Source organism: Pinus tabuliformis, chromosome Q (genome assembly GCF_031772625.1).
Source record: "Pinus tabuliformis cultivar Carrire ecotype Pingquan chromosome Q, CPIR1, whole genome shotgun sequence".
NCBI classification, from domain to species: Eukaryota; Viridiplantae; Streptophyta; class Pinopsida; order Pinales; family Pinaceae; genus Pinus; species Pinus tabuliformis.
In genome coordinates, this window is record NC_142296.1 from 25,896,936 (window position 1) to 25,921,685 (window position 24,750).

General features: G+C 36.3%; 1 protein-coding gene across 2 annotated transcripts in view; it reads left to right on the plus strand.

The window, feature by feature from the left end:
* The window catches only part of LOC149218098 (ubinuclein-1-like), an 87,895-nt gene extending 75,907 nt beyond the window's left edge, over nucleotides 1–11,988 (plus strand). For both annotated transcript variants that reach the window (XM_089383810.1, XM_089383811.1), the window contains exons 13-14: nucleotides 6,798–6,899; nucleotides 11,042–11,988. In XM_089383810.1, the coding sequence (XP_089239936.1) occupies nucleotides 6,798–6,899; nucleotides 11,042–11,542 (603 nt within the window). In that variant the 3' untranslated portion in view covers nucleotides 11,543–11,988. The remainder of the gene's footprint in view (nucleotides 1–6,797; nucleotides 6,900–11,041) is intronic.
* Nucleotides 11,989–24,750: the final 12,762 nt, after the last annotated feature.

Consider the following 24,750-nt stretch of genomic DNA (forward strand, 5'->3'; position numbering starts at 1 on the left):
AGGAATCGTTGTCACACACAGTGAAGATTCAGATTCTGAGGAACCGTCATTAATTGCAATCTCATGTGACTGGAAAACCTTGATGAAAATAGTAACTCATTCAGAGATCAAGAACAACAAGCAACTGCAAAATACGTTCCACCACATCTTTGAAAGAAGAGCCAATTTCCAAGAAGGAACATTAAACTTACTACACCGTCAACAAACATGAGGAAGAGACTATGTCCTAAAACCCTAAGGCTCAAAGGACTCATAAAAGATAGAAATGTCAATATACTTATAGATTCTGGTAGTACTCACAATTGTATAAACATTGATCTTGCTAAACAACTTAGTCTTTGTATATGCCCAATCAAGGACCTGACCATGTCTATCGCTACTGGAAAAAAAATCAAGGAAATAGGAGAATGTCAAAAAGTTTCAATCCAAATACAAGAACTGGAGCTACAAACAGATCTATTTTCCCTACCACTCAAAGAAATGGATGTAGTTCTAGGTGCAAAATGGTTAATACAACTAGGGAGCTATACTACAAACCTTGAAGAACAATTCATGGAGTTTAACTGGCAAGGATGACATTATAAATTAAATGGTGTTAACACTCCCAACTTCAAGGAATGTACAATTACTTGTGAAGAATGCACCAGTCAATGAAAGGATGCCATTCCATTGCAGCAATGTTCAAGTAGAGAAAACCCTTTTGGGTGTGCTTTGAGGACAAAGCATCTCTAAAGGGGGTGGCAATGTTATGAATAAAATATTCATAAACATCAATTAAATAATAAATATTAAAATAACAAATAGCAATAATAATAAATTAATTAAATTAGTTAATGTCCCATTAACTGCGAAGAGACATGGGTCAAAAGTTGTGACCTTCTATCTTCATGGCAAGTCAATGCCTATCTAGGCACATTGCCACTAAGAACTGTAAGCAACATTCATATTTTTATAAATAATACAATTGCTACTCACTATAATACAAGTCTACACATACGAATTCGTGCCTGCATACAGGTTAATTGCTCCAAAAGGTTACAGGAGAAAGGTAAGAAAGGGGTGGGAAGACATAGTGCCAAGGAAAGGATAACTCAATGCACAAAGTGCTTCATCTACAAAGGCGCCCATGGAGAAATATACACTTATACCTTGATTGGTTTCTTGGGAAATATTCCAATTCCATTGGCACGCCCAATAGGTTTTGTTGGTGGTCCTCTTTTAACTAAACTTGGTAAATTGCATAAAGTGATGAGCTAATGTGAACTTTGAAGAAGATAGCTAATGTGGCCTACTCTTGTGTCTTTCACTTTAAACCAACATTATGAGAAGTGGATCAGTCATCAAACCTAGGTCCTGCCCCATGAATCATTGGTATGAATCATTGTTATCTTTGACATGCCTTCTTTCATGGCCTTCCCTCATACTGTAGTCTCAAAGCCTCCTATCGTCACCTCCTTTGTCGCAGGAAACATCTCTCTTCATTTCCGATGGAGACGTGAACAATGCTTCCCTCAAACTTCTCCAAAACACTTCTGACACATTGTTTTCCCATGTCACTCCTGCATTCCATCTCATTTTAAAACTTACATCCTTGTTTGTTCATACTTCCATGCTTTATGTTGTCTGTGGGCATCCCATGATTCAGGTTACTTCTCTATCCTCTTCTTGTTTCTTATTCTCATTTTGTAATATTTGAGAGGCTAGTTACGCATTGAATACCATCACAACAAAAGATATGGAAGGTTTTCTGGAAGGTTTACGCAATGAATACCATGTGGTTCATTTTGGATTCCCATGGACATGGTTCGTTCTTTACAAGGCTCCCTTTTGCTAAGAGATAGATGGAGAGTGGACCACATGGTATTCATTGTGTAAGCCTTTTTGAAAACCAAGAGACAAATGGACAGTGGCTCGAGCCCCGACCTTAACAGCTTGGCCTCTCCAAGCCTTTAACCAACATTCAATGGAGATGGTTTTGACTTCAACGATTTGCCTCTGGCCAATAGCACAACACTTCATCCACCTCTTCTTCTAACACTTCTTTGTAGTCCTCTATGGCTAGGGGAGATAGATCCCGATGGAGCAAATTGTGAGACACATTGCTCACTGCCTATTTCCATTTTCCATACACTAGATTTTCCTATATTGTACATCTTTCTTTGAGAATGACATCTAGTTATGGAGATTGGATATTGTCTCCACCTGCTTTAGATTAGATTCAAATTCTTTCATTTTGCATCCTATTTTTATTGGAGCCCCTTCAAAGCTCCCACTTTCCAGTGATATCATTGTACCTAATAGTCCATTTGACCTACTTTAGTGGTCACTTGTTGGATATTAATAATATTATCTTATCTTCTATACTGATTTGTGTCATCATAAACCCACTCTCTTATTTTAGCTATATGATTGAGTCTTCCTTGAGTTGGGTATGCCCACTGAATCTTATATCCTATCTCTCTTGTAGTCATGCTTGCTTACAACATCCCTTTATCACAGATGGACAAATCAATATCATAATACCTCAAAGATAAGTAGTTCAACGACGACATTCCTTTAGGAGTTGAGAAGTTCTTCAATTTCTTCATTGACGATGGTTGGGTATTCATATTGAGTTGGCTCTTCACAAACCACTCTATTGTATTTTAGCTATAATTGTCCTTTCATTGATTTCGGTATGCCCTCAACTTCTGTACTTTATCATCCATGTTCATTGCCCCATTCTCAAAATATGAGAGGGTGTTGAAACATTTGCAATCTTTACTTATTTCTGTTTATGGTTAAAGAGTTGACCTAGTCAAAATTATTTTACATTCCTTTAGGTGACCAAGATGGTGCTAAGTGTTTGTGTGGGCCCATAACCTCCTCATGATGGGAATTTCCCAACCTCAAGAGTTGTGTAAAAATATACAACTTATTCTTCATATGTAACATCATATTGATTCACGTCGCCTATTGGCATCATATTTCCCTTGTTCATGGGCTTGCTCTCTCACTCTCTTGTGCGTTCCTATTGGTGTGACATACTCTTGATTAGTGTTATAAATCTAAAGTATTTTAGTTCAACAATGTAGTCACTATATTTGTAGCAAAGTAGATTCTTCCTTCTATGCTCTTGGAGGAGCTAGATAGACACTTCACTGGTGTCATCCACTTCCAAGTTAGATGGTTGATGAGATTATAACAACTCCTAAGAAAAGGTTAACTAACATAATAGTCAAGTGCAAGCTTTTAATGGTTTGTGCAAAGTTTAAAGTTTTAGCCTTGAACCGTTTAATTTTTTAAAGGATGTGTAGAGGATGTTGATGGTTCTACCATGGATAATTGCAATGAAAGGATTTTTTAGCTAGGATAATTTTTAGTTGAAATTTTTACAAAGCAGTTATTGTCATTGCATTGACCAACAATTTGGGCATTGAAACTAAAGAAACATATTCAACTCCTAATGAGAATTTGGCTAACAATTGTCATTTGTGCTATGCTAAAGAAGTTTTTGAGTTGCAAGATGATGTGTTGTTGAACAATGACTCATTTGACACAGAATGTGATATTGATGAACTCGAACAATAGTTGTAGTCTTTACAAGATGCATGCTGATACATTCTTCCATGTGATTTCTTTTCATTAATTATATCAAACAGTAAAAGATGGTCAGTTGAGCCTGAAAGAAAGTTGGTCAATTTAAGATGATTATATGTCCACTTTCTGTTAATTTTCAAACTGTGGTAAGTGGACTATCCACCGAGGTAGGTGAAAACTTGAAAGCTTCTATCACAATGGTAGATCTATGTATACTAACCTACAAACCAATATTGCTGAAAATTTGAATGACAAACACATAGATATGAGCTGTCAATCACATCTATTTTTTATTAACTATGGAAAGAAGCAAATACACTGATAACTCAAAACTAAAAACTCGATAACCAACATAGTGGTGTGCCCTGCGTATCCTTTATAGAATACACTCATTCTTACATCGATACATCGCATTTTCATGGTTACAGATTGTGACAATGTCAACGGACATGGACACCAGTCATGAAATATTTTGGGTTGTTGCATCCAGTTTATTCAATGGGAAGTAAAGAGGATTTGGTTTGCAAGTTAATAAAATTGAAGTGGGCACAAAGGGCATGGTACCTAAATATGACTGAACATTTGAGAGCTAGCAGTGTTCAAAGAAGTGCATTTGATCTAAATTTGTACATCAAATAGAGGATTATCTCATAATCACGGGAAGTGGTGCAGGTGCAATTGTTAAAGTGAAGGAAGACTTGGAAGTAGCTTTTGAGGTGATTCATTCGAGACACATGAACTATTGTATTGGTTTGAAGGTGTGCATAATGGAGATAACATCTTTATTTCTCAAGTGAAATATGCTAAAGAATATTGGTATTATCAATGATATGCGAAATATCATCGGCTACAACATTGAAGATTGGGTTGAAGTTATTAGTCGAAGAGAAAAAGAGGAAGGTCGATGGTACCTTGTACATGCAATTGGTGGGATGCCTAATTTGTTTGTCCAATTTCATGACTTCGTCAAGAGATATGGACCAGGAGAAATGTAAAGATGATATCGAGGTATGATTTTGTAGTAGAGTTGGTCAAGAATGAAAATTTCAGTTTGAGAGGCTTCATAGATTTAGTTTAGGAAGGAATGTTAGATGACAAAAAAATTACCCTAGATTTTGTTTTTAGGTTGTGTTTAAGTGCAATTCCATGGACAAACATGGAGCAAATGACAATTGCCACATCCAGAAAGGCAGAATACAAAGCTTTTTTTAGGTGTTGCATGCGAGGCAAGGTGTCTAAGTAAAATCTTGAAGGATAGAAGATTTCAATAGAGTGGAGCGATCCCCTTGTGTTGTGACGATCAATGTGTCTTGAAGTTGGTGAAATAACTAGTTGGCCACCTGAAGATGAAGCATGTGGGGATTCATTACCACAGCATCTTGGAGAGGTTATACATTAGAGAGATCAGACTTTGTAGTATCATCCTCAATACTAGCTTGCTGATATATTTACTAAGGCCTTGTCTAGTGATAAATTTGCAAAGTTTGAGGCAAGCTTGGTGCAAGGATAACAAAGTGGTCATTAAAGGGAAGGGATTGTTACAATATAATAACCATTGTTGATATAATAATAAATTCAATTTATAGTCTATGTAAAACATATTGTTACAATATAATAACCATTGTTGATATAATAATAAATTCAATTTGTAGGCTATGTAAAACGTAAAGGAAAAAATAAGTTTAATTAATATAGGTGAAAAGTTAATGATGTTATTAAGGGGTTAAGATGTACTCCTGTAAATTGTGGGGGTTATAGTTGTTATGTCCAGACTTCAAATGGGCTATATATTACCTTTATTACTGTTTTAAAAGTAGTCCAACTTGGATTCAAATTCAACTGAGTTGATTCAGTCGACTGTCAAAGGGCTTCATTTAGCCTATGAGTTGGACTAGGGACTGGTTTGGTGTATGAGCTGGCTGGTTTGATACCAAATTGGTTCGACATACTAAGACTTGGCCAAGTAGGACTGGTTTGGTACCCTATAAGTCGCTGTGCATAGAGGGAGAAAAGTGTGTGTATACACACACACACACACATAAATCCTAGGTTCTATCGCCTTAAACCCTAAAACCATGTTATATAGAGACCCCCACCTCTTCTATTTGTCTCACACCTCTGTCATGGCAGTCACAAGCCATGCTTCCAGTAGTACTATTACTTCGAGCTGGAGGATGGTCCTGTAGCTCATGCTGAGAATTACATTTCTATTAGTGGAAATGGGTTTGATGATTGATCATATTGATAAGTGTAGCAGGCCAGTAGGTCGTAGCATGATGTTTTTGGAACTCTATAAGCCATTTAGTTTCTTGTTCATTATGTATTTTTTTTTTTGATATATACTGCACAAGTGTCATTTTGATATATTCAGCCTTACATGGTATATACATGAGCAGACTTTGCATATTTTGTTACTAATGATTTATTAAACTATTAAAGGTGAGTCACAGATGAAGGTTCCTAGCATAATGAAGTCTTTGAGAAGACTAGGACCTCTATGTGCTAGGAGTGAGTGCAGTGAGTTCATATCTTTATTATATATTGTTTTCATGAAAATTTAAAACTTTTATGTATTTTTTGCTAAATGAGTCTTATAATTCAAACAGTTCTGAGTCCAAGCTGAGTCTGAATTCACCCTTTGCCGTTTCCAAGGCAAAGTCTGAGTTTTGAAAAGTTGATCTTTATGGTATAATGAAATTATCTTGCATCATTCTCTTGTCATTATTATTTTTTCATTTTCTTCTCTTACAGTTTCTAGTAATTTTAGATTGCTGTTTATTGTCAACATTTTGTCCAGGAACTAGTGTTAAAAATTGCTGAAGTTTTTCGTTATGTGTGGGTTTGATGGTCATTGTTTTCTACAAGTCTTCATTAGCTTACACATTAATTGAACTTAATATTTGTTGTTGAACTCTGTTTAAATATTGGTAATGATGCATCTCCTTCAACTATGCATGGTTTAGTGATCATCACTGTTGCAGTTTTCTTTATGTTTATGTCAAGATGAATTTTATGGAAGATTAATATGTGATTTATGTTTTCTGACTTGTCTATTTTTGGAGTCCTAACTGATTCTACTTCTTTGCCCATAATTGCAACCATTTTTTTGTGTTATACAATTGTAATTTTGTCTGCACTGGCATTGCATATCTGTAGCATACATAATTAGCTCTTCATTGTGGCCTTAGTGATCAAATGAGTATCTATTTGCTTTCCAGCTTGCTGAACTTTGGCCAGAAGGTTGGATGGACAACAATGGCATAAAACATGCAGTCTATAGAGCAAAGGAGCGAAAAAAGAAATTGAATAAGATTACTAATGTATGTATCTTTATCCCTTCATCTAGTGTGTTTGCAAGAATGTAATCTTTTTATTTTCCATGAAAAAGGTCTTTATACTTGATATTTCAGAATTGAAAGCAAAGTATAGATTGGCTAGGCTCTTAGCTCTGAGAAAAGACTTCGACTGTCGTCAACCTGTCACACAGCTAAATATTACAGTGTTCCAGTATCATAACATATAATCTGTAGGATTTGAGATCCTTAAAATTCTCCAAGTTATAGACTTGAGAACTATTCAAAACAAAGGCTGTTAAAACTACGCTGATATCTTCTTGGAGGGAACTAGATTAAGAATCAGAAAATAGACTTTCCTATGATACGAGGCTTTCTCTCTTGTACTCTTGTGCAGTCAATGCCCCTTCCTTCAAAGAGAGAGCATCTTTAGAAAGTTGGTCTGCTCTTCAAATGTATTGCCTGAAAATATGAGAGAAATTTGTTCAAAGTTCCCATTTACCTCCAGGACTATGTTCATGACAAAACCTTGAGCCAAATTTGAGATCTGACATTTGTTATTTGCACAGTCCATCAATAGTTTTGAGCCTCGCAGCACTTGCAACTTTTCAATGCATTTATCTACTGCTATTATTGTTAGGATCCACAGTCCATAGAACTCAGCTCTGTTGTTAGTTCCTTTGCCTGCTCCATATTTCAAAGAAAAATATTGTGAATTATTTACAAAGAGAATTACCCTAGCTCCACATGTACCTGGAGTTCCTGGACAGGCTCCATCAAAAAACCTTAGGCCGTAGAATAATCGATGACAGGTTCCTTCAAAATTCTGGTAGCTTTCTGCTTTGGTAATTCCCAGCATTCTCCATATGATAATATCATGTGATGGGATAGCTGTCCCAAAGAAATTTCATTTTTTTGAAAGATGAACTTATTTCTAGCTAACCACAATACCCCCAGAACAAAACAATAAATAGCTTTATAATTTATTCAGATTTATCTAATATCCAATCCTCAGAATATTCTATTCATGAATTTTTGTCCAATTTGTTTTTCCCATTTGTAATCTGCAAAACTTCCTTCCAACAGCTTTTGAGAAAGGGAAAGAAACAGAGATGATCAACAGTTTCACGATCAGCTTTGCATTGCACACACCAACCTCGGCTAATCCAATTTCCTTTTTGCCTCTTGCCTCAAGTTGGATACACGTGTGAAGTTGCTTCTGAGAATTCAATTATGAGATGGAATAACAAGTGTAAATGTGTGTGAAAGCTGTGTAATTTACTGCATTTTGAAATATTTTTAGATTGCAATTGTGATTGAACAATGCTGTGAGCCAAATTTATATAATTTGTTCAAGATATCATATGCACTATTTAAAGTTGAAAACATAATAGAGAAAGTAACTATGTTCTTCTATAATATTCGTAAATGTTACTTGCTCAAAATCATCGGTGTCTTTTCTCTCATTCTTTAAAGTTTGGATGTGGCATGGGTTAGCAATGTAGTGAGGGGTTTGTCCTCGTTACACTATTGTGTTTTGGTTTTATTATAACAAAATTTTGTTTGGGGTGCTATTTATGATATGGTTCTTGAGGAATTTCAGGAAACACACAGGCTAATTCGGTATGGTTTTGATAATTTTAAAGTATTATTCCATGTGGAAAAAGCAGTTTTATCTATAGTGTCAATGTTCCTTTTGGTCTGAATATAATGCGTTTGGTATTACATCAAATATTCAACATGCTTTCGTCAATTGTTACATCCATGGGCTGAAGTGCAGCTGATGTGGTACTCTCTCTCTCTCTCTCTCTACAGAAGCAAGAAGAGGCATAATGGCAGCCTTAGCCTGAAGTTTAAGAGAATCAACATTGTTCATAAAAAGTGCCTATCTTAGCTGTGATCTAAGCAACTAACTCAACTTTAATACCCAAATTGCAGCTTGGTGTAGTCCTCATTGAATGTAGGTTTATAGTATTATACTTTCTTCTCTGTAGGAAGAAAGAGGTATAAGACAAATGATGCATCAAAGTCCTTTGCGTTGCAGCCAATGATCTAAATGTCTCTTTGCACTGCCCCCTTCCATTGAAGCTAACCAACAAGAAGCAATGAACATTCTCTTGAAATCCATTCCTGTAAGTAGCAAGCCACGTTGCATCCATGTGCTTCATTGTCCTCTTTATTGGAACTAGACATGACGATAGATAAAGAATAATGAAGATAAGGTTTAACCGCTGAATATAAGACTTTAAGGCACTTATAATTTCCATTTGGACTATCATCTTTCTATCCAACTATTCCCAGTATCTTGCAATCTCGAATTTGAGGTTTTGGAATATTCTTATGATACGATTTTGTAGTATCATAGGAAGATAATGGTTTGGTATAACTTGAATGTTATTCTTTCCGGTGGATGTTGGAATATCTAGCTCCATCTTGGAAAAATTTGATCATGGAATTGTTTTGCATGTATCTAGGAAAGCAAATTTACCTTGGTCTTTATTCTAGTCATGACTCACAAGTGGATGTGAATTTTCCATAAATTGACTGAAGGCTGAAATTCTCCCATTTAAAGCCTACCACTTATACAATTTGGGAGCAGGCCAACTTGCCCTCCTGCTGTTCAAAGGGACTAGGCTGACTTGATTTAATGATGACGTCCATTTCTATCTCCCTCACACTTGTAGGAAACTTCTTTTCAGATCTTCCGAATACTTTGGAGGATAACTTATCCGGATAAGTTGGATGAAGAGGCTCCTATGCCAAAAAGACCTTTGATAGCTTCAATTTTGGAAGATGAATCTAGTTGCACTCTAACAAGGATTATCCATAGGGAAGCCCAATAATGCATCTTGTTTTTTTTTCTTTGATCCCTCAGTGCTTAATATATCCATAGTTAAGATGGATGTACATTGGTATAACTGCTGCCTTAAATTAGGACTAAGACATTGCAAAGATATATTTTTTGGTCCCTGATAAAGTTTTGGGCTTTAGAATGTATCGTCCAAATGGTGTAAATTGAGTAATTGTTTGCAACTCCGGATATATTGCCAAGTGAATTTGCCAATGCTAAATGGTGATGTGATCCCTTTGTTGGGGGACACGTTCCCCACGCTTGCCATGTCTTCTAGGGAACTCGGGGAGATGTAGGGGTTATTTCCATTTCATAGGAATCCCCTCCTTGAAAAGGAGGACTTGAAGGCATTCTTCCCATGATTGTGCCCCCTGCCCAAAAATGGGGACTCCATGGCATTCGCCCCATGATTTGTTTCCAATGTCCTAAAACTAGTCTATTTAAGAAAAAACAGAGAAATAAAAATCCCAAATTGGATATGAATAATGATTTAATCCTTTCATTATTCATGTTTGTGGCTTGTCAATGTTTCTCATATATTTAAATTTTTATATATTAAGGATTTCAGAAGGGGACACCTACAATTCCCATGACATTTCTTAAAATCTTGGGGTGTCTCTACACGCCCCTTGGATGCATTTGCCCATGCCCACACCTCCTCATTCTATAATTTTGGTTGAACATTGAAAATCCCATGACCATGGTTGCTAACTACCTCTAGGAGGTATCTAAGCTTATCTATATCAATAGCATACAAACTACCATGGGACAACATCGCCTAATAGGTTTACTAAGTGTACTTTTAAAACAATAAAGAGGCTATCCAAAATGATTCTTCCCTTGATGACCCTTGGGGTTTTCTGTTAGACAATTTTGGTATCTTAAATATTATACACAAAAGTTTTCCATAAGCTGTCTTCACTCTACTAGCATAGACAACTTAGCAAAGCATAATTAACCCAAGCAAATAAATAAAACTTACAAAATAGATTTAATAGTGGAGCTGTGCTCCAGGTTTTAACATTAAAACCCAAAATAGCACTTGCACATCGTGCTCTCTACCTTCCTGTATATCTCCACACGAGCCGTCTATTTTTACACAACAAACCTTCTAGAGGCTTAGACTAGAATATAATAAAATATTGTGGATCGACTTGACTAACTTCTTAAAATACTCCCGTGGGGCAACATGATTTTTCGTTTGTACTTTTGTTGTGATAGGGTTTATAATCGTTTTATTTTCTTAAGTAGCTGTGGTTATGAAGAGAACAATACTATAATAGTGCGTGTTATAATTTTGTGCTATTTAACTTAGCAGGGTGGTGGAGAGACGACTAAACGAAAGAAGGCTCCAGTAAAATTGAGTACCGACGGATGGAATGGAGATGTGAATACTGGAACTGTTTCTAACCCCAGCTGTGAAGATTCAACTCCTCGTGACAAGCAAACTATGGTGGAGCAAGTTCATAATGAATCTTTAAATAGAGGTAATATACTGCAATACAGGATTGCAGATCCAAAGTCTTCATCTATTATTGACCGAAAACAGAAGTATTTTGAAAAAGGTGAGAATAAGGGTTCAGATTGGGAAATTGAATGGAATAAATGTGTAGGAATCCCATCGAAAAAGAAAAAAAGTAAACCAAAAACAGATTTAGGTATAGAAAATACATATACAGGGCATATGAAAGCGTGTTCCTTTGAAGAGAAGGAAACGAACAAGCTGGACCAAGAAGGACTGCACGGGATGTCAGCTGACAGGAATGGAAGCATACAAATCAAAGGACTTCCTGCATCTGAAGTAGTTAGGATTGATTAGAAGTTACTACGTAGGCTATATTAAATTGTTCACTTTTTATGTGTAATTCATTTATATTATGTTCTGTATGCATCTCTTTGGCTCTCTGTACGTGCATTTTTATGGGTTCATTTAATGTATGATTAGTCTTTCCTGCTCCATTCTTTCTTTTAAGATATTGTAACGATATTAAGCTACACTTTCACCATGGGTCAAAGAACTCACATTAGTTAAGAAGACGGAAGCACTTCTTCGTCTAGTGATTGATTTGGTGGTCCAGTGTATATTCTTGCTTCTATAGCCCAAAACAAATTTCACTTTTTCGGCCATGATAAATGTTTGGAGATGAATGAAGACATTAACACTCTTGGTATGGTCGATATCTTCTTATTTCCCTGGATTATGGGAGCAAAATAATGATTGTAATTATATTTAAATCAGATTATATCACGAAAGCCAGTTTTTCAGATAGTTTATTGAAATGAGTTCAATATGTTGCAAATATAATAGCTATTTGCATTGAATGAGGTTTCCAATATCCTGTAAATCCGCGAAAGATTGCTGTTGCTATCTTTCTTTGTTTCATTTTTGTGGAAAGGTACAAGCACTGATTTGCTATAATTGTGCAAATTTAAAAATAGAAAAATATGAATTGTTCCTGGTCAAGACAGTAGAGGCTCTATTTTCTTATCATATATTAGAGCATTTTGGCATGAAGGCCTTGCAGGGATGATGTTTGTACTTCTGTTTTTTGGAGGTGTGAGTAGCATAATGTAAGTGCGTGGTTTTGTTGGTGGAGGAGAATGTAGATTCAATTTGTCAGCCATTCAGACCGAGATTAATTTCCATTTCATGGTGTTGATGAGCACAATGCATTTGATTAGATTGAGGCTGTTTTCATGCAGGCCTTTCAGGGACGATATTTGTCCTTTGGGTTTCTTAGAGTTATGAGTAGGATAATCAAGTGTTTCGATTTGTTGGTGGAGAAGAATGTAGGTTCAGTTCGTTGGCCATTCGGTCTTGTGATTAAATTCCAATTCATGGTGTTGATGAGCACAATCCATGGGATTAGATTGGAAGTACACGAAGTTGATTAAATTCAAATTACGATATTAGTGTATTTGAGTGAAGGTTAGCGAAAGGTGATAGGATTTTAATTCAGATCATAAATTTTGTTTTTAATAAATATAACTAGTATAACTAATATATAAATAGATAATAATAGAGTCGAAAGTGTTAGCTTAATTAGTTATTGCTAATTTTTGGCATTGGGCTAGTTCCGCTTTGGCAGGGGTCTGGGTCAAACCTCTACGGTCATGTAGGTGGGTGAACTAGTCGACACATTGATTAATTAGGGTAGCCATCTATTGTGGATAAGCAATTCATTTGGTTTCCTTGTGAGTTTTTTATCGGAAAAAATTAAAATAAATAAAATAAATCACACGAGTTCTCAAAATTCATGTACATTCAGTCCCAACCATTCAATATATTTATGTCGCATGACATTTTATTTGAGTTTTCATATTTTTTTTTTGGTAATAAACATAAATATATAAATACTAATAATTAACAATTAACGAAGAGGCATCCTAAAGAAAAGACGTCTCTAAGTGAGAAGGCCCGGTCCTCATTTGTAATCATTCAACTATCTCTCATATTTTATTCAATATATTTTAATCTAATTTAGATGGACATTTTTGATATTAATTCCAAATATTTTGGATATTTAGTTTGTAAATTATATTGATTCATTTAATTTGAGATCAATTTTTTTTTTTGATCTCAATTTGATATGAATTATCTTGATCCCAATTTTGGCCATGTTATATTTCAGGGTCTTTTTGATCTACAGGTCATTAACCACAACTAGTCTTTGGTAAGTTAAACTTCCAAAATTCTGCTAAAGAAAAATGGTTCCATTTCATTTTGAAGAAACAAAAATTAAAGGAGTCTCCATTTGTACAACTATTTCATCTATTCATGCTATAGTTGCTAATAAAAATTTGTATTTGTACCATAATTATAATTTATCACTCAAAAATTTGAAATCACTTACTGAGTTGTATGATTTGTATGAATTAATAAAGTTCGTACCTACAATTGACAGTGCATACTTGCAACTAATTCACTTTCCATGCTTGTAATGAATTGATTTTCTATATCAATTATAGTTAGTATTATTTACCGGTCCCCATCTTTTGTACAAACAATTGTTATACAACTCTGCCATTGCTAGTGGTATCACAACCATTCTCAACTGTACGACAACTGCCTCTTAGGAAATAATTGTTCTGCCATATTGGTCCATCCATACACTGGCCATTTAGGCCAAAGAAAAATGTTAGTGATGTATCTACCCATATTGCCATGTCTTCATAACCATCAATGAATTAATTTTATCACATTGGAAGTCTATTTATATATCTTAACAAGAAGGGTATCAAAATTACATATTGGATGAATAAAACTAAGTCACCACCTGCTTGATTTAAAGAAAGGTGAAGCATGTTACTGCTCAATTTGACATCTAGAATGTGTAAAAACACCAAGCATTGAGACGATAGATTTGGGTAACTAGGAGGTTGGGCACTGCCATTTCCCTGAGTCTCATCTATTCTTTAGACTGGCTCAGGGGAGGCTTGTCTAGTTTGGGTTGCTGGAAATTAAAGCTATGAAGTGCAAGGTGATGTGAAGGGTAATTTCCAACAAATAGGTTTCGAAAAATTGCAAAAAAAGTGGACGGAAGGATCAGAAATTAGCGCCTAATCCATAGGGTGAATGAAGTCACAACAGACACATTGATGCTGTTTTGAAGATGAGAAAGTATCGCTGAAAAGTACAAGCCAATATTATTCCTTTGTCGTTGTCTTGTATTGTAAAAATATGGCTGAGAGTATTACAAATGTAGACACCAACCAATACTTTTGGTAACTAAATTATCAAAAAGCTTGTATGAGAAGTTTCAATCCATGAATAGAGAAAGAAATGCAATCATAGAGATGTTCAATCATAACACATGAAAGATGGAAGAAATACACATACTCGCAAAATCATGAAGTATATTTCTATCTATTTCAACAACGAAGAAAACAAGAGATATACAAGCATCTTGACTCATTGTTGATTCTCTAAGCACGTCCAAGGGTTTTGCCATTAAGCTCCAATGGAGAAAAGTCTCCCAAATCCAACCATGCCCAAAAGAAGTAAGGGAGTTGCTCTTTCAGTCTCTAGCTGCACTTCTTACAATAAAAGAAAACGAGAGTTGCTCTTTCCGTCTCTAGCTGCACCTCTTACAGTAAAAAGAATAATATTTACAAAAATTGCTAGAAGTTTACTATTTCTAATGTGCCAAGCCCTCTGTTAGCACACAATAGCTCGATAACATATTGATAGGGCTATGTGAGCTGCCCTTTATCATGTGTAGTCTCGTCCAAATGAAATATGTTTCTAGCTCAATCCATACTTCTGGGTAAGCATAAGACACAACTGTTATGATATTGAAACCTCCCCATCTATGTATATTTGTCCTATGCTTCATGCGTAAGTGTTAGGAGTAAATATTAGCCGACACATCAAATGGGTTAGGGCTTATAAAAAGCTTTGGATATCTCTTAAGGTTGGTTGAACCCACCACAATTTGACTTCACGGATTATAGTTGCATCATCTACTCAACACTTTGTGCGCAAGGATCCCTCCCCCCATATAATACAATATAAAATGCCTCTCCATATAATAATACACTTTGCATGGACATGTGTGCTGTTTTTAAGAAATGAGAAAATAAAGTTTAAGGCTTAATGAAAAGGGGGGATGACTAGGCTTAGGATATTTTTATTTATTATTATTATTATTTTTATTAACATAATTTACTTTATCAACGCTGACCATGTACATAAAATTCACACCAACCTTTTTTTTGTGAGGGCTCATAGAAAAGGGGTTGACTTGATTTTTCTTACCATGGTCATATGAGTTGCTTCTCCAAGTAAGCCCTGCCATAGCCAAACCCATCGTAAGAAAGGGCACTAAAACCAACAATGAAGAATATAATCATCTTCTTGTAACATCAAGGAGTATTCACAACCATTACCAATGTATCAAGTAATACTACAAAATCTAACCTTGGAACTCCATCTACCAAGATACACCACCATGAAGAACAAGAGCCTAGCCATGATAGACCACTATGCAAGTAGCAAGCACAATGCCATCCAACCAAGTGGATTTGATCATTTGCGACCAAAGGATCTCTATGGTGTAGGACCAACGAAGCAATCAAATTTTCTTTTACTTCAATGCTAATATGCGTGCTGCTTAATCTTGTTTTGCAACATTTGAAGGTTTTCTTTAAGAATTGTCAAAGCTTTTATAGTCTTGTCCATATGTGTCTCAATTGCCGATATCTTAGACTTGTAGAAAATATGTGATTCTAGGAGTTGGATAGTCATAGGAGGACCATGAAGTCTATGAATTTCCTTTATAAACACTTCTACCACTTGGCTTGTTGTGCATGTACCTTGGATTCCACAGAAATGTGCATATTTTGTGAGTCTATTAACAACCACAAAAATGGATCGTTAGCTTCAACTTTTGGTAACCCTGTAATGAAGTGCATTGATATCTCTTGCCATCTTTGATTATGTGTAATGGCTGAAGTAACCCTAGAGATTTCCCTATCTCTCCTTTATTTCTTTGGGAAAATTGCCACTCATAAATATTTGGAAATCTTTTTCACTCCTTCCTAAATTTTATCTTTTGATAATTTTAGTTTTATTTTAAGGAACTTGGCATGTCTTGCCATTGGAGAGTCATGAGACCCCCTTACTATTTGTTGCTTCAACTTTGATTGAGGGAATAAGAATATTCTACTCTTGTACCAAAGTATATCCTTTCCTCTCCCAACGTTCCATGGAGTTACATTTGATTTTAATCTATTATATATTAAAGGTATGAACTCACTACACTCACTCTTAGCACATAGAGGTGCTAGTCTTCTCAAAGGCTTCATTATGCAAGGAACCTTCATCTGAGACTCTCCTTTAATAGTTTAATAAATCATTAGATGCAAAATATGCAAAGTTTGCTCATGTATAAAATGCTTTTTTGGAGTTGCATTTTATTTTGGGTTTGGTCTTGTGAATAATCTCACTATGCATACACACTGTAAGTAACCATAAATAATGAAATGAATTCAAATGCACTCACACAATTGGAATAAATAAATACATAACAAAAAAGAACAAGAAGCATTGCACTCACTTTGGGGCCCTCTTGGATTGATGATCGCCATTGAGAAAGTACTATAACACAGAAGTTATGAAACTAAAATAAGAAATGCATGGAACAAACACACACTGCAACTTTAATTCACGGACAACAAAGTTTTATATCACTGATAATATTGAAGTACAAAGTTCTTTTTCAAACGCAGAGATCGCCTCATCAGTTCATAGTACATTCATTTATACATTCAAACAAAGATCATTAGAGATTTATACGCTGATTCCTAGAACATATGATATTGGTTCTAAGATATTTATGGATGCACAAATTATAATAATAATTATTTTTTTTATGAGAAATTCATGATATTGATGCATGCATTTCTCATACACAATATTGTTTTCCGAACATGGTTTATCAACTGGGACTGATTTGCATATTATGCCATTGATTTGAATTCTTTGCCACTGATCCTATTACTATGTCACTGCATGGTTATCGTTTGACTATAGCTTTGAATTGGCTTCTACATTGACCTAGAGTGCTGGAATTAAGTTGACATGTAGATAACCCCGAGGTGCACATTTATGGTCGCCTCCGATTCCCAGTTTGCTTTAGGTATGCTTTTACCCATCTAAAACTATAGATCTGCTACAGAGTCAGTGAATCACTTAGAATTGCATGTAGCTACAAATTTTATGGTTATGTAGCTATATCATCAAAACAACTTTTTAATTATTTTTACAAAAAGAATAAATGAAAATATATGAAGAATGAACATTTTTCTTCATATCTGCCTTGGTATATGATCCTGTAGCTCAAAGAATGAGTTTATAACAAAAACAACAAAATAATGTGTAAGGTAACTAGTAGTTTGATTTTTTATGAACAAATTGCAGTAAAGTAATGACAAAAAGAGTTTATTTCAAGAGTCCAACATTCCTCCACACAGAAGGTTTTGCATATCGTCATGCAAAATCAAAATTTCAAAATTTGTGAGGTCATCCTTGTTGCAATGGAGTTTTTGTGGCTTAGATCATAAAATCCAAATCGCTGTTTGGCATCCTCTGCTTCTTCATTGACACTGACCATTTAGGCTGCTTAATCTAAATTCCAGTAATTAGGCTCTTAATTTTTAGGTGAAGTATTTTGTTGATCTTAGTGTTTTTGGTTTTGATACCAACTTTGCATTCTTTTCAACATCCTCTGATTTTGATTCTTCAATATTTGATTTTCACCCTTTATGTAACACTCTACGATCTCTAATACTTTGATTGCTTTGTTTAGTTTCTTTACTGTCTCAACTTCTTTGGAAGAAGTACATGGTTCATGATTGCAAGCAGAGGTAGACAATATTTGTTTGTAGGTTGATTCCATTTTATCATTCTTTTCCAAAGACTCAATGTAGTCATATATTTCTTGTTGTGAAATATCAATTTTTGGGTTGCTCAATTATGGTTATGGAATTGGTGATGGTGACAACATAGTGGCTTTAGTTGTCCTCTTCTTAATGACATCCTTAGAGATAGATTTAGTCCTTAACTCTTCTTGCTTACTTTTTTCACATATTTCTTTGTCTTCCAAGCTACCATGCTCCTCATCAGGTACCTTGATTTCAATTACCAATTGATTTTGAACCTCCTCATTGTCTTTTGGCTTTGTATTTAGGCCCTTGGCCATACTCCTTTCAGTTTCAACCTTCTTATTTTTTTGTATGACTTTAGTTTTCTGACTAGGCACTTGCGTTAGGGTTTCATCTTTTTTTGTTTCTTTAATATTTTTATCTTGTGGCTCCACCTTGTTTGTACTTTGAGGCCCTTTTAACCTCTATTCTTGTGGCCATCTTTTGGTTTTTCTTGGCTCCAAGTTTGAAACCCTAACCTCTTCTTCTGTTTCTTCATTGAGATATGTAGGCATGAGTTTCAAACTCTCTGCCTTAGAAGCCCTTGTTTTAATATTCTTGCGTTTTGAACCCTGAACCTTTTGCTCTGTTTCATCATCAAAATATGTAGGTTTAGGTTTTAAACTTTTTTCTTTAGTACCCCTGTGTTTTGAACCTTTAACCTCTTGTTTCAAATGTGCTTCATTAGAAATTCTTCCCAATTATCATTTTGCTGCTGCAATTGGGCTTCAATCAGGATGTTTATTAACCCATAGTGGTATGAAATCATTTTAGGGTTTTTGGAACTTCGTTGAATACTAAAAACCATCTTCTTAAAAGTACTACAAACTTATACGTTTCTTTGCACGTTGCATATTTTTGGAGCATGAATAGTACATCTTGCCACTTCTTCTTGAGTGCTGTCTTTAATATATTTTATTCCAATTTGGTGCCTGAGCAGGGTCCTTTCGAACATCCTCGACTTGTGCTACAGTTCCATTTAAGGACTTAGAAAATACCTTGGTGACTTCATTGTCATATCCTTGAAATTCCTGTAAGAATGACATCCGCTTTGTTTTTTCAAATCACTTCTTGCACTTTGGATAAGCCTCAAAGACTTAGTTGGTTCATGTTTCACAACTAGTGCCATTTCAGACTTTCGATGTTAGGGAAGTTGGATCTTGCAATCACTCTTGTCGTCGGGTGAAATTAAAGAAGTAATGAAGCAATGTAGACTGGAAAGGAGTGGAGAAAGGATTTAGAATGGAGAGGATGCAATCAAATATTTCAAAACACTCCAAGTAATAATTGAGCTTTCAAGTTGATAAGAACGGTCATGTCAATTCTCAAGGCCTAATTTTGAATTATTGTAATGCTAATTAATGAGTACATCGAATCTTTGGTGATATCATTCAATTAAAACATCATAAAATGCACGTTGAATTAAAGTTGCATGTTTAATCATGATTTTGTGTGCTATCAAATAATTCAGAGTATGGAAGGTTGTGAGCCATGAGTTATGCCAAAATATATTGTCCATACTTATTATATTTCATTACTCTTATTTAAATACAATCTAAATGGTTATATTACCTTGGATTTACCTGTAGCCAAAAATTGATTATTTGTTGTGAAGCTGAAGCAAAAGTTCTGATTTATATTTGCTAGTACCAATCTTGCATAATCCCGAAAACCTTTTGAAGCCATTGGATGAAGATCATTGACAAGTTTTCATATAATAAACTATTAAGGTCATGACTAGATGCATGAAATTCATTACCGATGACAAAATTTATGCTAGAAAACAAATTAGAGACTGCCAGTAGCTACTGAAAGTTACTGTAACTACATAAAGTATGAAAGCTACTAGTCCATCTGCATGGATTCCTTTGAATTTCTAGTTGAACTTTGTTTGGAACTTAATTTGAAAATAATCTCAATATTGTAATGCTAGATTTTTTTTTTTGATTGATTGATTGTTGCAAATGAGCTAATTTTCTTTTGAAAGAGGAAATAAAAAATTGAACTAAATATCTTGGATAGATGTTGAAGAAGGTTGAATCCCGTTTACTGGATACTGGTTATTAAACATAATTCATGCACAATTGCACAAGTAAACTGATCCATGTTGGAAATATTGAGAGAGGGGGGGGCAGGGGAATCAATATTTCATTATTTTTTAAATATTTTGATCTTTTAAAATATTTGATGCACATGGATCATGAAATACAGATCATACGCCACTGGTCCTATGGACTTGATAGTTCTACAGTGCCTTCAAAAATAACATAAGATATAATAGCTTGTAATAGGGACTATTTGCTTTTACTCAAAATTTGAAGAGGAGTTAGGCCTCTTATTTATACCTGTATTCTTTGTTAGTAAATATAATTTATCTGAATTTCGGTATCTTACATCCCGTTGATGTAAAGATAATTGCGTTTCCTTTACCAACTATATGGCCCACATTTAGAATGTTTTGATTTATCCCTTCAAACAACGATACATTAGCTGCTTCTCCTTTCTTAACATCAATATTGGCATTACCCATGTCTACTACCTTTGCAGATAAATCATTTCCAAGAATAATCTTACCATTCTTGTTTTTCTTAAGAAAGATAAATTTTTATTTATTTTGAAAATGTGATGAGAGCATTTGTTGTTAATGTACCATTGATATTCTTCTTCAAATGTACATAGAGCAAAGCCACACCTTGTTCTTCTTATTTATGCTTAGTCCGAGGAGTGCTCATGGATTGATCTAGGTGGATGTTGGTGGCCACCCATCTATCCCACTTGGACCCCCACAACTGTCTTTGTCAGTTTTTCAGTTTCCTTATTTGTAGCACAATTTACTATTTGTAGCAGTTTTTCGGGTCCTGAACTTCCGGAGCCGTTTTGAGGCGTTAAATGACGTTTTTTTGGGAAAATTGGGAGTTACATGGGTCCATGGATTGATGATTCTCTTCCCAAATTTGTAGTCCTCGGACACATCTTTCTAACGAGGTATTGTGTGCGTCAAACGAAGATTGTATGCCAAAGTTACGACCCTGGGAAGTTGATGTGCCAATTTACCCAAATGGGGCCCACAGTTGGCCTTTCATCTCCTAGGGTTAGGTTTTTGGATGTTTAGGGTTTTCCATTGTTTCTCAACAATAAATAGGCCTTCGAGCCTCATTGTAACACTGTTCAGAGGCATTATTCCAGAAACTTTAGGCAGAGATCCTGGGTGGGAACTGCCGAATTGAGGAACGTAAGCCAGAACTTATTATACACGGTTGAATAAATGGAATGATAGTCAATTAGAGAGAGAGCCTTGTTGGATGGACGGGCGTTCAACAACCACAACACTTGCTTTATATTAGTAGGGTGAGTAAGCACTTCGAACTTTTGTATTGACCTTTTTTATAGACCTACCTACTTCATATAAAAAGGAAAGCGCGAAGATTCAACCGACCATCCATCCGGTGTTGTTATAAGAGAAGATCTCAGCAGTATGTACCTACTTCCTAAGCGATTCATTAAGATTCATTAAGGTGGTCTAGGTCTAAAGGTCTAGGTATTCCGGTTGGTAAATAGAAAGAAAGTGAGTAGCGAATTGATGTGAAAGGCAAATAGGTCTATTCCTAGGCAGTGGATTCAAGTTTATGAATCATATAGTAAAGTAGTCAAGGCTCAGCGATAACAATATGTTCATACGCGGTATCTAGCATCTAAATGAAGTAAGTGTAATTCCAGTGAATGCTGTACGGTACAACAGCTCTAAGCCCCCCGTCCAACGCGCAGTAAGCTTGGGGATTCCTCCACGGCATAATCTAAAAGAGGTACTGCTTCCTAAAGAAGATAAATAAGGCGCGGAGCGGCCCGACCCGAGATGAAATATCTCAATCTAAAGGTGATATGTCTAAATGACGTATATAAAGGCCTGATCCCGGCTTCGTGATAAGATCAAAAAGAAAAGATCTAAAAGCGCATTCCAGTCGCATATTATTTCGATATGTGATTACGCTTTATTATATACGTAATTACGACATATATAATTTTTGCATCACATTTATAGGCGTACTTATATTGGTCATTCATTATATATGTAATTATTGAATTATTGGTTGGTTTCAAATCTAATCGACAAAATGAAAGATTCCTTCAAAGTACAGGCGGGATGTCTTCATTCTTATTAACGTAATTATTCATTTTGGTTGCTTCTTAACGTAATTACATATATAACGAAGAAACAGCAGTTGAGCGCCCCGCAAACATCTCCGCAAAAAGATCTATTTTCATCCATTTTTTCGGAGCAAATTCCCCCTATATTATCCCCGAAAACATCTCCGCAAAAAACATGCATTTTATAGTCCTTTTTCGGAGGTGCGTAAGCGAGCTCGACCAAAGGGAGAGGACCGGTAGGGGCTCGACTGATAAGGAGAGGACCGGTAGGGGCCCTTTTTTTGACTTATTTGAGAGGGCCACCCAATAAGTAAATTGAAATCTCTTCTATTTTGCTCCGAAACATCTCTAACACGATGATAATGAAAGAGCACAAGTGCATGAATGATGATTATTATTACACGGTAAGCTGGGAGGACATCATGGGGTGGGTGAAAGCCAGGTGACCCAGCGATCCATCCCACCCATCCTGTGCTTCTAAGATCAGGGCTATGGCAGTAGCTACTAATATTCATGAAGGGATATAGGTAGAACAGGTGTAGTTTTTGGGTAACTAGTTTGTGTGGAACCAAGGTATAGGGCAGGTCCAGGTCTTCAATCAAGTGGTTTCCACTATGCAGGTGGGTAGCAGGCATTAAGGCAGGTAGGTCTCTGCCGTGGGGTTATAATGACTGAATCGGCCGGACCAGAAGGTAATATTAAGTTCGGTCGGATGGGGTAAAGGGTGTATTTGGAAACAGTTCAGTAAAGGTTCTTCGTTAGTTTAATCCGATCTCGGTTATCTAGCAGTACCTCCTAAGCAGCATTCATTCAGTAAGTCGATCCGGGCTAAAAGGTCTTCTAGATCTGAAGGTAGGTAGGTTGTAAGAGTAAAGGTATTCAAAGTGCCTAGCAACTAAGTATTCCATCCAGAAGCAAGTGGTTGGTTTGGAAGCCAGCCTGTGGATAATATGAAAGTTCAGGTCTGTGAGCCGGCCGGTATTTATTTGTCGGAAGGTCCAAGTATGATTCCCATCGAGGTAGAAAACTCAGTTTTTAGCGTATCCCTCACCATATGATAGTGAGTGACCCCTAAGAAGTAAGGGCCCTTAACTGAAGGTTCCCTTTATAGGTGTGTCAACTTGCATTATATATGAGATTATCCAAAGTGGTACATATTTCCTTCCTCTGTCGGGTATGCGTGAAGGGGCACCTCTCTCGCTCGAAAGATGTGGGTTATGGATCAAAACTATCAAGAAGCATCAGCCGCCGCCTCCCAGTCCCTCTCTGACAAGCACAAAGTGTCTGTTGAGTATCCAATGAGGCTAAATTATCCCCTCCCTCCTTCTCGCAAAGTATCAAAGCCCGAGTCTCAAAGGCCCGGTATCCGATCCCAGCATGAGCTCAATTGAGTAGCAGCCGAACCTAGCCGGGTAGCCGGTTCAAGTAGCGTCCAAGTATCCAAGCATCCCTGCGCAGTAGCCTAGTCTAGTATCCCCCCCAGCAATGGATGCCATTTCCATCCTGCCATCCTGCCATCCTGCGAAATATAGATAAAGTTGCTTAAAAGCCAAAATTGAGTTATTTCCTCTCCTTATCAGTCGAGCCCCTGCCGGTCCTCTCGGCTAAGGCTCGGCTGAGTCCCTACAGTGGGTTTCAATCGTCGAACCCGGATAGCCAGCGGAACATGCGAAACACGATAGAACGAAGAGCATCAGTCATCTCCGCCGTTAGACTAGAGACTGTCCATCGGGGTGAGGGTTAGGGGGCTTCTGCTGTCCGACCGTGGGTGAGGGCAAGACTTGTAGTTATCCAGGGGCTACTCCATCCTGGGGGTGTAAACTATAGCCATCCTTCACCCTCGGTTGGCCTAACTAACTGGATACCTCTCCTCTCACCTTCTTTGTTTCCTGTCCTGCTTCTCTTCTAAGAACTGGATGGAAGGAAGTCAACAACTAGCATTATTTCACCCATCTCCTACCCTCAGATGCTAACCCATCTCACTAGCCATCCAACTCAACTCTATGTTGCTAAGGTCGGTTGGCCTTTCATCTCCTAGGGTTAGGTTTTTGGATGTTTAGGGTTTTCCATTGTTTCTCAACAATAAATAGGCCTTCGAGCCTCATTGTAACACTGTTCAGAGGCATGTAGCCACCACATCTCTCTCAGAGATAAGCCACCATCGCCCTAGCTGATTTATTTCCATTTCTGTTGTAAGCATATTTCAGTATTTTACATTAATGAAATGAAGTATTATTTCCGCTGCATCTTTGTATTTATGGTTATATCTGTAATTTGTTGCGTTCTTGTTTAAATTCGGATAAGTGGTATTAGAGCGGTCTGCTTTTTCTTTGTTTTTCTTTGCATGTCCTCAACGAGGTCGGGATATAAGGAGTTAGGGCTTGAACTGGTCGAGCCTTTGCAAGACCAACCTTGCAAATCCTGACGACCTCCCATGGCGGCAGACAAGAAAGACGA